The sequence below is a fragment of the Pipistrellus hanaki genome, assembly GCF_964339955.1.
Source record: "Pipistrellus hanaki genome assembly, chromosome: 18".
NCBI classification, from domain to species: Eukaryota; Metazoa; Chordata; class Mammalia; order Chiroptera; family Vespertilionidae; genus Pipistrellus; species Pipistrellus hanaki.
Window position 1 is genome coordinate 19,975,103 of NC_140520.1, and position 16,565 is coordinate 19,991,667.

The 16,565-nt window shown below is 39.2% G+C and overlaps 1 protein-coding gene across 3 annotated transcripts in view; it reads left to right on the forward strand.

Annotated features, from left to right (window-relative positions):
- The first annotated feature begins 17 nt into the window (after window positions 1-17).
- SOAT1 (sterol O-acyltransferase 1) overlaps window positions 18-16,565 on the forward strand; it is a 42,759-nt gene continuing 26,211 nt past the window's right edge. For 2 of the 3 annotated variants that reach the window (XR_014793273.1, XM_084865160.1), the window contains exons 1-2: window positions 30-247; window positions 12,554-12,676. Coding sequence is in view for 1 of the 3 variants with exons in the window: in XM_084865160.1 (XP_084721286.1) it covers window positions 12,562-12,676 (115 nt within the window). In the remaining 2 variants the exon portion in view is untranslated. Of the gene's footprint in view, window positions 248-11,014; window positions 11,144-12,553; window positions 12,677-16,565 lie in introns of all 3 variants that reach the window. The other variant, XR_014793272.1, reaches the window with a different exon arrangement.

Here is a 16,565-nt window from a genome sequence, read left to right on the forward strand (position 1 = left end):
AATCCCGAGCCGGCGCGGACCGTGCGCGTGACGCTACGTAGCGGGCCCCGAGGCTGGGGGCGGAGGGGCCGGCGGAGGGGCCGGCGGTCCGGGCGCTTTTTCTCCGTCTGCGGCTGGGCTGGCGGCGTCTCCGGCCTCGGACACCCTGAGCCGACCTTCCTGCCAACCTTCCTGCCAGCCGCGCTCCGACGACCTCCCGGGACTGCCTTCCCTGCCGAGGTCCCCCGCTGCCGGGCTCCGGCCCCAGGTAATGAATGCCTTTGCGCCCGATCTGATCCTCACCTCCCGCCCGGGTCCACCCACCCCGGCCGGCCGAGGGGCAGGGGTTTGGAGGCGGCGGCTGCAGCCCCGGCCCCGCGGGCCTGGCCCGGCCCCGGGATGGGGGGCGGAGGAGGAGGAGGCGGCGGCTCCGCGAGTCCCCGGGAGTTGGGGTGATGGAGAGGGCGGGAAAGTTACCCTCGGGGCCCCCAGCTTTGGAGATGGCTTTGGGGTCCCACCCTTGCTGGGGCATCTCTCAAGTCGGTAGTCAAGAAAGTTATCACGTAGAGGACATTTTATTCCTTAAACCAGAAATGCACTCAAGAAGTCAGCTTCTAGTTGATTGAGGGGGAGGGGAGAACCCCAAAACAAAAAACACGTGCGAAGGGATGGATGACATTTCGATACATCTGAATTTGCTTGCTTTGACGCCAAAGCCTTCAATTAAGCTCATGATGTAGTCTTAAATATTATAATGTGAATAAGTTTCTGTGGCTCTTACTACTAACAGCCACGCAACGTAAGTGACATGTCTATTTTGAACTTATTTGTAAGGAAAAAAACAACTAGAAACTCTATAGTCTGTATGTTTATGTAGAGTACATTTATTGGCCACTTCTTAATAATTAAGTGGCTGCCATCTGTTTAAAACTACTTTTTATTTTTTTATTTTTCAGAGTACTTGACTTTCTCTTGACATAGAATTAAACTTGAAACCTTTTTCTCCCCCTTGCTATAATTTAGACGGTTTGGAGGAGTGACTTGTTAGGGAAATGATGTGTTGTTGTCTAGACATGAGAATGGATTTTGGAAGGGGCTTTGAGACATTCAAGAGTAATCACCTAATTAAAAAAAAAAAGTAATCATTTAAAAATACATGTGTCTCAATGCATCACACTCGTAGAACTCTCAAAGATTTCCCACTTGTCTTTAGCATCAAGACCAAATTACTGCCGCCACTCTCCCTATCTCCGGTTGATTTGGGGCCACTTTTCTTTTGGCTCTCTGGGCTCAAGCCCCAGGGGTTTTATTTTTGTGGTAAGAAAGCCTCTTTCTCTTTAAGATCTCCGCCTCTTAGGCACTCTTTTCTCCCTTCCTCCAACTCCTTCTGAATATCCTTCATTATCAGCCCAGATTATCACTTCAGAGAACCGGACCTGTGCTGAAGTTCTCCCAGCACTCTGTTTTCCTCCCTGCAGTTAGTGACCCATGGTAATAAGCTGCACTAGTTAGATGCTTTGTTTCCTCTACTGGCATGTACATTTCATGAACGCTAACTAGTCCATCTTATTTATGTCTTCATTCTCTAGAGTCTGGCCTAGCACCTGGCACAGAGAATGAATGAATGAGTTGGAGGACAGAGGAAGGAACTTTTTTTTTTTATTAAATTATTATCTGTGTACATATAGAGGAAGGAACTTTTAAATAGGAAATAATTAAGTAGGGTAGAGTGCCTGTTTCCTGTGGAAAGGAAGTGGAAAATGCTTTTAATAAACTTACTTTTGGAATTTATCTCATAAGATTAGTAAATATGGTCACCATTCAGATGTCTGAGAACCTGCCTGTGTTCTTTAGTTTTGCTAATTGACTTAGTGACCTAATTCTTTGATATGTAAATATTGTGGAATTGCATTGAGCAAATCTATGTTTTGGATTGTAAATTTATCCCACAATTGTTTCTCCCCTCTGCCCCACACTCCTTCTTCCCCCACTGAAGCGGGGTGTGACATAGCAAAGTTCTTCACTGAGAGTAGGTGCTCAATATTTATTTGTTTTATAGATTTATATAGGTTCTTTTGCAAGCTTTATTTATAGGAACACTATAGGCAAGCTAAAGATGGCACTTCTTTTAACTAGGTTCATTTGTTTCTCAAATCAATTTTTTTTTTTTTTTTGGCTTTTGTTAAACAGAAAACCACCGGTCCAATATGGCAACATTTTTGCTGAAAGCCCATGATCCCAAATCTAGATTTAATACCTGATCTGATTGCAGTTTTGATCTCTCAGAGATATAATAATCTTATTCTACCTGATAAGACCCCCTCCTTCCCCTACGGGAAGGTGTCCTTGCCTGAAATAATCCACTCTTAACTTCTTAGTACAACTTATCAGAGTACCCTTCTAGTTGCTAATGAGATGCTGCCCGATTGAATCGCTCAATAAAAACAATTAGATCTTCAGATTTACTCAGCTGAATTTTAATACTTCTTTAATTTTTAAAAAAAGACAATCAGAAATGTATACAATAACTGAAATGAAAAATACATTAAGTGGAATCAACAGCAGATTGTTAACACTTTATTAAGCCAAATTAGATGTTATTAAACTGAATATTGCAAAACCAAGGCATAGATTAGATTCTTAAGAGATAATGGTTTAATCAGTGTGCTGTATTTTAAAATAGTTATCTGATCAGCTTTATGTCATCTTGTTTCCACTGCTACTTGCTGGCTTTGTGACTTTGAACAAGTTTCATGGCATTTCTAAATCTTTTGTGTCTTTTACAATGGAAATGTTAAATGAGATATGTGTTGTATTGGACCTGGTGTCAAGCTCAATGAGTGTTGTTGACTTAGTGAAAATTGTTGCCTGGTGTCTTCATTGCTGGATCTCTTGCAAGAGTAGTCTTATGATCAGTGTTTTCACTTCCTCAGCTCATTTTGCAACCCAGTCCAATACATTTCTTTGTCCTTCCTGAAACTAGCTGTAGAAGTAAATCACAGCTATTATTGTCCCTAAATTGTGAAATATTACCATCTCTTTTTTCCCCCATTTAAAATATTTATTGATTTTGCTTTTTAATACATTTTATTGAGAGGAAGAAGGATAGAGAGTGAGAAACATCAATCAGCTGCCTCCTGTACACTCCCCACATGTACCACAACTAGGGTACATGCCCATGATGGGAATCGGACCTGGGACCCTTCAGTTCGCAGGCCAACCCTCTATTCACTGAGCCAAACTGGTTAGGGCTAAAATATTTATTGATTTTAGAGAGAGGATAGAAGGGAAGGAGAAAGGAAGAGAGAGAGAGAGAGAGAGAGAGAGAGAGAGAGAGAGAGAGAGAGAGAGAGAAAGAGAGAAAAACTTGGATTTGTTCCATTTATTCATGCATTTATTAGATGCTTCTTGTATGTGCTCTGACCAGAGATTGAACCTGCAACCTTAAGAGTATCGGGACGATGCTATAACCAATGTGAGTTACCTGGTTGGGGCCTCCATTTTTTGGTCCTTCTTAAATTTTTCTTGATAGTGGCCATAGATTACATCTTGAATTGTTATTGGGGGAATTACTTAACCACCTATAAAATGGGGTATTTATTAGTACCTGCCTACCTGCATAGGTGGTTGTGAAAACTAAATGAACCATAGTGTAAAGTTAATATTAGCTTTATTATTTCCTAAGTAACTTTTTTGACTTATGGTCTCCCTGGGGGATCTCCTTTCTGTGCCTTGGCCTCAGCTGCTGCCTGTATATACTGATGAGTCCCAGATTTCCATCTTCATTCTGAACTTGTGTATTCATCTGCCTGTTGGTCATCATCCCTTGGCTGACCCATACCCACATCATATTAAACTTGTCTATTTCTTTCTCTTCCAAAGTTGCTGAGTTAGAAAACTTACTTGGGATCTGTATTTACAACTGCCTTCTGGATATAGCCATCTGAATATCTCATAGATGCTTCAGATTAATGTTTGTAAATTTACCTCCCTTATCTCTTCTTTCTTCATTTGTTCACTTAGTAAACTCATGTCATTTGATCCTTACATCATTTTTTGTGTGAGCTCTGTTCTCCCTGTCCATATCTCCTTTCATAGCACAGCTGTCATATTGTCACCTGAGTTATCTTACTAAATGACAAATGATCAGCTCCTTGTTTGTGTGCTAAGTTCCAGACTGCTTGGAATGGCCTCTTACAGCCCTGTGACTTTTATTGTTGCCCTTCTGCTTTCTCTGTGCTCAGCTTTATTCCTTCTCTTCCTTTAAGATTTAAACTAAATTGCACTTTCTTCAGAAAACCTTTTCTAATCGCCCCTAAGATCAATTGGCCACCAGGCTGAACTGCCTTCATACTATATGATATCTCAACTACAGTTCTGTAACGCCATGAGGTGTTATAATTACATTTTAATGACTTTTGCCCGCTGGATTTTCACTTCTGGAGGGTAACAGACTATTGTGGTAATCTGTGTATCTTAGGGCTTGGCACATACCTCAATAAAATGTTTGAAATAATGTTTTTAGGCAAATTGCCTTGCCTTCTGTATTTAAACTGTCACAGCCTTTTAAAGATTGTCTAGGTCATTAAAAACATGAACACAGTCTGTACTTGTTCATGTTTTTCATAGTGTGCTCTCTTTCCATCCTATTTGATGCCTGGCAAACTTCCATTTTCTTCTTTTGAACTCTGGCTCTAATGCTACTTCCTCCAGACTTCCCTAAGTAGTTATCCCTTCTCTTGACATATATTGTGTGTGTGTGTGTGTGTGTGTGTGTGTGTGTGTGTGTGTGTACACAATGTAATGGGGTAGACCTCTGTTATTACATGTTCATCTAACATCATTGTAGAAAGAGGTGCTTAATATACATGGATTTTAATTGATTGGCACATACCTTTTAAATGTCAGAACTTAAGAAAGATTTTTAGTCTAAATTGCCTTGCCTTCTATTTTTAAACTACCATAGCCTTTTAAAGATGTGCCAGGGTCATAAAGCATGAGCTTCAGCGAAGGTCTGCTTTGATACAATGACGTATGAGGGGATGCTTAGGAAACATAACTCCTTTGATCACACGAAAAACAAAACATAAAACTTCTACTTGTTCTCTCTCTCTCTTTTTTTTAATGTTGAGTCATACTTTTAAAGTTTTCTTTCTTTACTTGCTTCTTGGCAGTCACTACTTTTTTGGTTTTTTTTTTTTTCTGTTTGAAAATGGGGACAGGATTTACCCCAACGTATGGTTATTGTTAGCAGTAAAGGAGATAATGTACACAAAGTTCTTATCAGAGAGAGAAGAAAATAGTAAGTACCCATTAAGAGAACTTACTAACAATTCTGTTCATGTTTATTCTAATTATTTGAATTGTGTCAGGAGAACAGGCGCTCAAGTGTGAGAGATTTCCAATGGAGTAAAGGGTATGGCATTTGCCAGCAAATTGTTTTTCAGAGTCTCTTAGTAACCTAAGGTTAGAATTGGGTCCTGTATGGCAAATGTTGATGAATAGTCTTAAGTTCTAGAACAGATCATTTTTATATATATCCTTACAACTTAAATCCCAAACTAGGTAAATATCCTCATTGACCTACTTATATAACATCCTTATATTTATCATTTAATATTAATGGGTAAAGTTAGAAAGAAAAGGGAACATCAATTCCAGCTGTTATACTAGCCTATTAATGATTGTATCATGAACATGTGAAGCACAATTGTTTTATTTTCTTAATGTATGTGAAAATGCTAGGTACCCATTTATTCATTCAACAAATGAGTAGATGTATTCCAGGTGTAGTTCTAGATACTTAGGTAAAATGGTGAACTAGACAAAATTCTACTTTTCATGGGGATGATAGTCTTGTGGGGTAGATGGATAATAAGTGCTATAATGTATTGGGTAATAAGTGCTTTGAAGAAAAAGCAAGGTAACGAATAAGAGTAACAGGGTGTAAGAGTGTTTATTTTAGTTGATGGGGCATTTGAGCAGAGAACTTGAATGAAGTGAAGGAGAAAGCCTCGAGGATTAGCTGTGGGAATGAGCTTGGCTTGCTCAAGAAATAGCGAAAGGCCAAAGTAACTAGAGTAGAGCAAGTGAGAGAATTGTAGTAGCAGGTTGAGGGTGCTGGAGGGAGAGGGTAAGAGGTAAGTGGCAGATCACGGAGGAGTTACTAGACAATGATGAGGACTTACAACAACATCCAGTGTTTGAAGGATTTGGAGCAGGGAGTGACTTGCTCTGACATCTTTAAAAAGGATTACCCTGGGTGTTAGCGTTAAAAAATAGTACAGAAGGGAGAAATTGGTGAGAGGTTACTATAGTGAGAGATGACAGTGGCTTAGACTGTGGTGAAGGTGGTAGACATGGCGAGTTAGATTAGAATTGGGTTTATATTTTGAAGGCAGAGTAAATTGGACTTGCTGTTGGATTGGATAAGGGAGATGAAAGAATCAAGGATCACTTCCTAGCGTAGTTTGTTTGTTTTTAATCCAGGCAATGATTGACTGTTAGTCCCATTAACTGAGATGGGGAAGGCAGTAAGAAGAATGGAATTGGAGAGAACATTAGTAATTCAGTTTTGATCATGTTGTGCAATGCCTATGAGACATCTACTTAAAGTAGGCCTTTGGTTATGAGCCTAGAGCTCAGAGAAATGTGGGCTGGTTTGAGAAGGGAATTAAAGAATTTATGTGATGGTATCAGAGTAAGTGAACTGGTGGTGTTCAGAGGGTTAGATGCTGGAAATCCAAATAGTTATTGGTGACAGCAAGTTCTAGGAGAAGGTGTAACAGACAAAGGAACAGCTTGTTGGAGACAAGAAGAGGTCGATATTGAAAGACAGGGTATTGGATGACTCTGTGTACATGGTGATGAAGTGTGGAAGAATTAGTGAGGAGATGGGGAGTGAGTGAGGTGTTCATTCCTCAGTGAATGAGAGGACTGATCAGGAAGACAGGGGAGATATCAGTTGTGATAATCCGGCTGACCTGGGGAGGAGAGAGGTGACCTGGAGATAATAGGACACCCGGAGAACTCCCCTCCCAGGTGTTGTGTTAATGGGAGGGCAAGAAAACACTATGGAACACCCCACATAGGATCAGTGTTCCATGTTAGCACTTAGAAACCATGTAGCATTTATTACAGGTTGAATTACTGACTTTGCAACAACGAGGTTGTTTGCCTCGCTACTGTCGAGATTGGTTTGCTCTGTGTGTTACGTTAAAAAATAGTACGGAAGGAAGAAATCACCATTTCATTCAGTTCTATTTTAGATGAGTGGTCAAAAGGTCTCTTTGCCCCCTCACCTGGATGAATGCAGTGTCTGCTCACTGGCCCTTTGCTTGCACTCTTGACCTCATTGTGGTCTGCTCTCCATACAGAGGTCAAAATGATCCATCTGTCTAGAGCAGGAACAATTGAGCTGAGCATTACTATAATTTGCCTCTATTTTTTTTTTTTTGCTGTAACAGCTATATACTGTTAGCTGACATGCATGATAGGAGGAACTCAGTTTAGACATCATCTTATAATTTTACCATCTACATGATGTAAGGATTTGGTCAGAATTGAGGTGAGCCATTTTAAGTAATAGTTATCCTTCCTAAATCTGTATGTATGACAATAATAAAATGTTAATATTACCTTGAAAACCACACGATGTTTGAGCTGCACTTGAGGAAGTATGTAATCCTAGCACTTTATTTGCCCTCATTTAGTACGTCATAAAGCAAACAAGTAGACTTTGAGGAATAACATGGCTTAATGTTTGTGTCATTTAGCAGACAGGAGGTACGTGTGTAAATATCAGATCACCTAATTCTTTACACTTGGTTGTTAATAAAATGTTGGCACTTCAGTGCATATTATCATACTTTTTTTTTATGATGATACACTGCAGCAGCATTTATATTAATTTTCTAGTTGAAGAAACAGATTGAGAGAGTTTGGAAGGTTTACCCAAGAACATAATGATAAGATGGAGCAAAGACGTAAACTACTGTATTCTGATACCAAATCCTGTGCTTTTCCACTTTTACAGTTCTCACTTCCTGCTAATAGAGGGATTTGAGGCCCGCGGCATTGGTATAGGCTCTGATAAAAAGGTTTTGTTATGAAGTTTGGATTTTCTTCTTTGGCTCACTTCTAAAATAAGTAGGTGGAAGTATGGCATTGTGATGGTGCAAACTTAGGACTGCTGTTTTAGCTTTAGGTGAAGCTGATGGTTCCTAATTTCATGACAAAGGTCTTTTTCTACAGGGTATCCAGGCTTAACTTTTTTTTGGTCTATCAGACATCATTTATTGTCAAACTTGGTTTAGTATTTTTTTCACCTCTTAATCAGTGCTTTTAATCAGCATGAGAACTGATTTCTCACTGAATTGATAGACTCAGCCAAAAGCAAAGTGACATTATTTTTGTTAGCCTGTATTGTTGTTTTTAAAAAAATATATTTTATTGATTTTTCACAGAGGAAGAGAGAGGGATAGAGAGTTAGAAACATTGATGAGAGATAATCATCAATCAGCTGCCTCTTACACACCCCCCACTGGGGATGTGCCCGCAACTAAGGTACATGTCCTTGACCGGAATCGAACCCGGGACCTTTCAGTCCGCAGGCCGACACTCTATCCACTGAGCCAAACCGGTCTCGGCTGTATTGTTTTATGTGACAAATGATAATTTTTTTTTTAATTACTGAAATAGTTAAAGTAGTTTTTGCATACCTTTAAGAGTCCCAGGGACCCCTTCTCCCCCAATTAAGAGCAGTTGATGTGTAAAGGTGTTAACAGTAAAGATGATGCTTACTGGCTACCTCCTAGCATATATTTTTCTCTTGATTCTCTCAGAGCATTGTATCCGTTTACTTAGGATAATGGGTTGTGGTATTAACTGATACATCCACTTTCTGTATAATGCATGCCTGCCATGCTGCAGGGACTCCCCACTAGATTTTGGGGATTCAACGAGTAAATACCACGTAGTCCCTGTCTTTGAAGAGCTTATGCTAGTGTAAGAGGGAGACAGCATTGCTCTCTGAGTGTAGTAAGTAGTAAGGTGTTAGTCACAGTGGGAGCGCCAGGAATGTGAGATGACTGGTGATGGTCAGAGGAACCTTAGCAGAGGAACCGGGGTCTGGTGATTACAGGATAGGCTGTGGAATCCGGTAGTTCTGGTTTTGAATCCCAGTTGTGCTGATAGAGAATCATATGATTTAGGGCAAGTTAAATCACTTCCTTAACAATATTTTTCTCATCTGTAAAATGAGGATAATACCTACTTTCTAACTTTGTAAAGACTTGATAGGAAAATGGAAAGGAATCAGCAGCACATGGTAGCTGCTCACTAAGTCAAAGCCGCAGTGGTTACCATTGCTGTTCCTGCTGCTGTGGTTGTGACTCTTACTTTGAAGGGTGAGTAGGGTTAGCTAGATAAAGAAAGGCAGAGGAGAATGGGCTTTCTAGAGACAGGAAAGAGGGTAACAGAAGACATGGTGCCCAAAGACATTTGAGGAATAAGGTAATAATAGTAACTACTTTAAAGATTATATTGAAACTAAAATATGTCATACATGTATAATAAAGCACATAAGCACTCAAAAGTAGAGTTGGTTTTTAATCCACTTTTCTCCCTGTGTAGTTCCTTTTTTAAACATCTGGGTTATTTTTGCATTTCTCAATCTCTATGGTTTCCTTGCCTGGTTTATTTTCTACTTCTTGATGTGTTACCTCAAGATGTGTAGGACATGTTTCAGAGTTTAGTTGTCTGCTCTCACTTCTCTGATCTTTTCTGTTGGAGAGCTAGAAGCTCTTCTGGTTTCCTCTGTCACTGTCACACAAATGCCTTTCAGATGTGTCAGTTGCCCTTACCTCTTTCTTAGATTCCTCTCAATTAGATCTAATTGGTCTCCTAAAATTTCTACTTAACACATTCATCTACCCTTCCAAAATTGTTTCATTTGTTCAATTTCAGAAAATATTGGAAGGGAACTGATCTACATTTGTCAGATTTTTACTTTGTCAAGCAGTAATATTCAAGAAAAAAAAAAATCAAACTCCCATGTACTACATTTCATACAGAAAAGAACAATTTAACCTAAAAGTTTAGAAAGATGTTAATCTTAGAATTAAAAAATATGTAGCTGTAAAACTAATGTGGTGAGTACTTCATTGTTTTTTCTTTTTGCTTCAGATGAATGAAAATGTAACATATAGTAAACATTGCTTTGGAGTAAGCCTTATTCTGTCTTGACATCGATCTGTCCAAAATTTGACTTTGATCATATTTTTTTCAGTGCTTAAAATGGCTCACCACTGCCTAACAGAAAGAAAAAAAAAAAAATTCCTCATTTCTTAGGCCTTTCCACTTTGATTCCAGCCCTCTTTTCTAGTCTTTCCTCTTGTCATATTTCTCTTTTGTCAACTTAAAATTGAAATAGTGTAGTTTGAATTGGACTTGGATTCAAATATGACCCTGTCATTATCTGTGTGGTCTCCACAGGTTACTGTAAAGAGAAGGAGGAAAGCAAACCTTGGCACTTGGGAGCTGCACGGGGGCTTTCAGCTAGGCCTCGGTGATGCTGCGAGACAGCCCGGTGCTTAAAGCTAGTTCTGGGTGCTCCGTTGAAAACAATTTCACTGACCGTCAGCATCAGAAAAGGCATTCTGTGACCACGATGGGTCAAGACAAAAACAAGTCCATGCCATCATCATGTCTGAACACAAGCAAAACATGATCACTGTCCAAGTCACAACATTTCCAGCATTCTCCTCCCAAGAGTAACATCAGTTAGGGCACATGTGTCAAACACAAGGCCCGCGGGCCAAATCCAGCCCGCCAGGCCTTGCAATGTGGCCCGCACCGCGCTGTCATCACTGCACTCCGCTGTCAGTTTATGACATTGTCAGTTTATGACTGTTCAGTAAACCATTCGGCCCGCGATTTAGGCTGGATTTTAGATTTTGGCCCCTTCTCTGATTGAGTTCGACACCCCTAAGTTAGGGTTTCTGCTTTATCAAGTCCAGCTTTATCTTCCTTCTAGGGAGCCTTCCCATGGAGATTTCTTGGGAAACCCAGTCATAGCATTGTCTTGGCTTTCACCCAAGCAACAGTGAACCTCTGCTTATTTGTGTTCTCACCCAAAATCAGCTAGCCAAGTTCCAAATCCTAAGTAAGTCAGCTCTAATGCTCCCGTACTGAGTCACCCCACTGTTTCCCATGGTGTGTGTTCCCAGTAAACCCACGTTGTGCAACTGGTGTGGGGGTGGAAGGCATTGACAGTAACTACTTTGAGCCTTACTTTTAAAAAATTATTTGAAGCAGCATTTTAAAAAATATATTTTATTGTTTTTTTTTTAAGAGAGAGAAAGGGAGAGAGATAGAGAGTTAGAAACATTGATGAGAGAGAAACATCTATCTGATTCTATCAGCTGCCTCCTGCACACTCCCTACTGGTTATGTGCCCACAACCAAGGTACATGCCCTTGACCGGAATCGAACCTGGGACCCTTGAGTCCGCAGGCCCGATGCTCTATCCACTGAGCTAAACCAGTTAGGGTGAGTCTTATTTTTTTTCTCACATGGAAACCAGGAGTAACACCATCTGTTTTGCAGAGTTGTTATGAAGATTAGATGGGAAAACGGAAAGCACATAGCAGAGTCCTTGCACTTTGTAGATACTCAACAAAAGCTTGTTTCTTGTCCTCTTGTAACGTGGTCTGTTGGGATCTCTTGAACAGGGCTCCTTATTTTATTTTATTTTATTTATTTATTTATTTATTTATTTTTTAAATATATTTTATTGATTTTGTACAGAGAGGAAGGGAGAGAGAGAGAGAGAGTCATCGATCAGCTGCCTCTTGCACACCCCCTACTGGGGATATGCCCGCAACCAAGATACATGCCCTTGACCGGAATCGAACCCTGGACCCTTCAGTCCCCAAGCCGACGCTCTATCCATTGAGCCAAACCGGTCCGGCAGGGCTCCTTATTTTAACCCTTTCTTACCCATGAGTGCCCTGTTCTCCTTCAAGATACCTTCTATTCTATGAAAACTTTACATGATTTTTTTACATACTTATGCCTTGTTCAATTAAAATGTTCTTTAAGAATGAGGGCTATGTTTAAATAAGAGCCTTTGAAACCAGTCAGTTACTTTATTTATTTATTTTAAAATATATTTTATTGATTTTTTACAGAGAGGAAGGGAGAGAGATAGAGAGCTAGAAACGTCAATGAGAGAGAAACATCGACCAGTTGCCTCTTGCACACCCCCTACCGGGGATGTGCCCGAAACCAAGGTACATGCCCTTGACTGGAAACAAACCCGGGACCTTTCAGTCCACAGACCAACGCTCTACCACTGAGCCAAACCGGTTTCGGCTGAAACCAGTCAATTACTTTAATGGGGCTAATTTCTTCACACTTGTTATAGTATCTTATACTCAGAAAATGCTTAAACATGATCAAAGTAAAACAGAAGGGAGAGAATATATCATTCTTTTACCACTATATATTGTGATATTGTGAAATTTGCCTAAACCAGATACTTGGTTCAAAACGTTTTGCATCTTTTTTCTAGATAACACCATGGTGGGCGAGGAGATGTCTCTAAGAAAACGGCTGTCAAAGTCCAGTGACGGTCCTGAAGAAAAGGAAGACCAGGGAAACCCTGCAAAGCAGGCCCCAGAGACACCTAGTAATGGTGAGGCTTTTCATTTGTTTTTGAGGTGAATTAGTGAAAGAGAGCAGATTTATGTTCTAGAGCACTGAGCCATCTCTTTAGCTCTCTTTATTATACATGGATTTGCTGGCAGGCACTGCAAAGATGTAGAAGAGAAAACTCTACTGAGAATGTAAAGAAACACCAATTTAATTGTTGGTCACAGCCACCTTAGATACTACCGGTGACATGGCACATCTCATAGAGGTGAGCTTTACTGATGTAAATGGAGTTTGCAATGTATACTCTAATGTAGGATTTATATTACATAGTGTTTTATGTAATGAATACATTAGAAAACAAGCTCTTAATTTATCCAGTGACTATTTTTTGGGTATCTACCATGTTTTAGACACCATTCATCCATTTATTCATTTCTTCAACCACCTAACCTACCAATAATGGTTGGTGCCCTGCTAGGTGCTTGAGGCTTACAGTAGTGATCAGTCCTCATGGAGCTCTAAGTTAAATGAATAAGTAACCCTCCATCTGCAATGAACATCATTGGATTATTATGAATAAGCACTACTGATTACTCTCTGAACAGATGTAATGAGTCTGAAAGTAATAACCGGGATAACTAACCTAGTTCACTACCGGGCTATACATCTTAGGAGAGGTAGAGAGATTAGGAAGTTTTATTCTTATATTCAAGTCTGTTTAGCACATGAATACAAAGATAAGTATGACATAATACTTATTAAGGTCAAGGTTTATACTTAAGATGGATAGCTCCAACTGATGTCATTTATTGCATCAGGATATTTGTTTTTGCAATGACATTTGTATAGGTTTCATTTCAACAAGGATTTGAAAGTCTGAGGCTTGTTTGGTTAACAAATAGAAGTGAAACTATGAGACAAGTTCTCTGGCATCATGAACTTCTTAAATAAAGAAACATTCATTTGCTTTTCCCAGTTAAATTTAATTGTAAGTATGAGCAGCTGGATCCCCAAAATGTTTCAGTTTCCATTTGCATAATGAAGTTTATTGATTGCTGTAATGCTCATCTGAAAATAAGATTGTGACCAAATATTTAAATAACTAGAGAAACACAATCTTATTTTCAGATGAGCATTACTTAACATTAAACCAAGAAGAAGGTCATACTTAATTTACTAGTAAGCTTAAGAATTTAATTTTTAATATCTAAAACCTGGAATAATTAAAACTTAATATTAATAATGGGGAGTACTGAAAATATGTAAAAATCAGAGTAATTTAAACCCAGCCTGCACCCTCTTCAATCTGGGATCCCTCTCAAAATCCAGGACTGCTGGCTCCCAACCGTTCACCTGCCTGCCTGTCTGATTGCCACTAAACACTTCTGCCTGCCAGCCTGATCACCCCCTAACCACTCCTCTGCCAACCTGATCAACACCTAACTGCTCCCCTGCTGGCCTAATTGCCCCTAATTGCCCTCCCCTGCCGGCCTGGTCACCCCTAACTGCTCTTCTCTGCTGGCCTGGTCTCCACCAACTGCCCTCCTCTATAGGTCTAGTCCCCCTCAACTGCCCTCCCCTGTTGGTCTGATTGCCCACAACTGCCCTTCCCTGCCGGCCATCTTTTGGCGGCCATCTTGTGTCCACATGGGGCAGCCATCTTTGGGGGTGGCCATCTTATGTATTGGAGTGATGGTCAATGTGCATATTACTCTTTTATTAGATAGGATTTTTAATGTCTCTCGGCCTTTTGTAATATATTTTGAAAATATATTGGCACAAAAATGAAAAAAAAATCAGTTATTTTTGTAATCTTGCCCCTTCATCCAATATATGCATCTAATCATAAAACTGACCAGTCCACATAGAGCCTTTATCTACTGAATAGGTTGAGGATATATTCCCTCCCACCCCCCTTAGGATAAAGGCAAAAGCATGTTTTGTTTTAGCAAAAGCAGGTATGCTAAAGTCCAAATGATTGTGATTTTTTCCTTGGATACATTCCAAGAAAATTGTTTTTAGGTCAAAGGGAATCCATATTATATGATTATTTTGGTAGAGATTGCCAAATATGTCCTCTGGAAATATTGCACTCCCAGTGGCAATTTGGGAGTACCTGTTACTTCAAACCTTTTTCAGTCATGGATGATGTAACCTTTTGAGTAAATTATGTGGTATTCTGAGAGATGAAAAATTTTACTAACTAGAAAAAATGCTTTGAGCAATGAGAGGTAACATAGTTACCAGCAGAAATAAAGTTACTGAATATTAATTAATACTTTTTATAGCTTTTAAGATCAAAAGAAGGAGATTGAATGTTTTAGCTCATTATAGGAAGATTAGTCAAAAGAAATAGAAGACATTAGCTGGTACTTTCTTTGACAGCTTTTTAAACTTTTTTAAAGAAAAGTTATACTGAAAAAAATCAGCCCATAAAGGTTTCAAATTTTAAGAGGGCCTACAAAATACTATCAGTGATAATTGTTTTCTGAGGTGAAATGTATTTGAGGCAAATTTGTCTTCTAAGAGAATTGCTAAAAAATCATTTGGGTACAATTTTGCCCAGGTATAATGGATACATTCGGTTTTAAATAATGGGGCATGAGGTACAACCTGACTATTTTGAAAGGAAGTCTATGATATGTTTTGCTTCTAAAGAGATATTCTTCCTGATTTTATCTCCATGTGTTGCCAAAACCCGGGGCAGGAATATAATAATAAATTGTAACCATTTTCTAATGGGGAAAATATTAATATGGTTCACTTTCTGACAGTTTTTAAAGGTGTAGTTGCAAGAAATATGTATGGATAAAATGTTTGAGGAAAGAGCTTATATTTTTTAATATTTTCATTGTCCTATCAAGAACATTGTTGGCCCTGGCTGGGTAGGTAACTCAGTTGGTTAGAGTGTTGTCCTGATAATGCCAAGGTTTGATCTCTGGTCAGGACACATAAAAGAAGCAACCATTGAATACACTAATAAGCAGAATAATCAATATTCTCTCTCTTTAAAATCCTATATAATAAAGATGTAATATGCAAATAGTCATTACACTGTGAAGCTTAATGACCAGATCACAGATCAGCAGGAGGATGGGCAGTGAGCTACAAGTGGGCAGCAGAGAGCTACAGGAGGGAGCAGAGCAGCAAGCTATGTGGGAGGTGTGGGGGGGGAAAGGCCAGGAGGAAATGAGAAAGTAGGGCTTGAAGTCTTACTGCTACTGTGTATGTAGTCATGACTGACTGCCTACATAGTGGATGACTTATAGCCTGTCAGTGCTAGGATTTCCTCTTGCAGAACAAAGGAGGGCAAATGTGAAGGCACTGTTTACAATATATAACACTCCATTCATTAAGGTGTTATTTTATCTCCTCATTGATGGTGGTGCTGCAGCTCTCTGTCCCAGATCCTTAGGTAGCTTTACAGTTCTCTGCTATATAAATACTATATAATAAATCAACTAAGAATTAAAATCTACATGAGATATTTTTTTTACATGAAATCTTTTAATATTTCTACCAGACACTCTCTCTTTGGATTTAAAAATGGGATCATATGATGTTATAAAAGTTTAATGATAATAAGGCTAATTCTCTTATTGCATATACAGGGGTGGCAAAAGTAGGTGTACAGCTATTTGTATGGAAAGAGACACACAGGTTATGATTATTGCAATAGTTTTATTAACTCTGTTTTGCATATTCACAACTGTAAACCTAGTTTTGTTCAGCTCTGTGTGGGTAAGCCACACAGTTGATACAGGTGTGTGATAAAAGAAAAATAAAGCAAAGTTAACTCTGATTGAGTAATATAGTTTCTGGATTTATTTTGATTACAGAATAGAAATCTGTTTTTAGTTTTGAAAAAGTTATAAACCAATTGTGATTGGTATTTCCATTTATTGCTTTTGTAGATTATTCATATTACC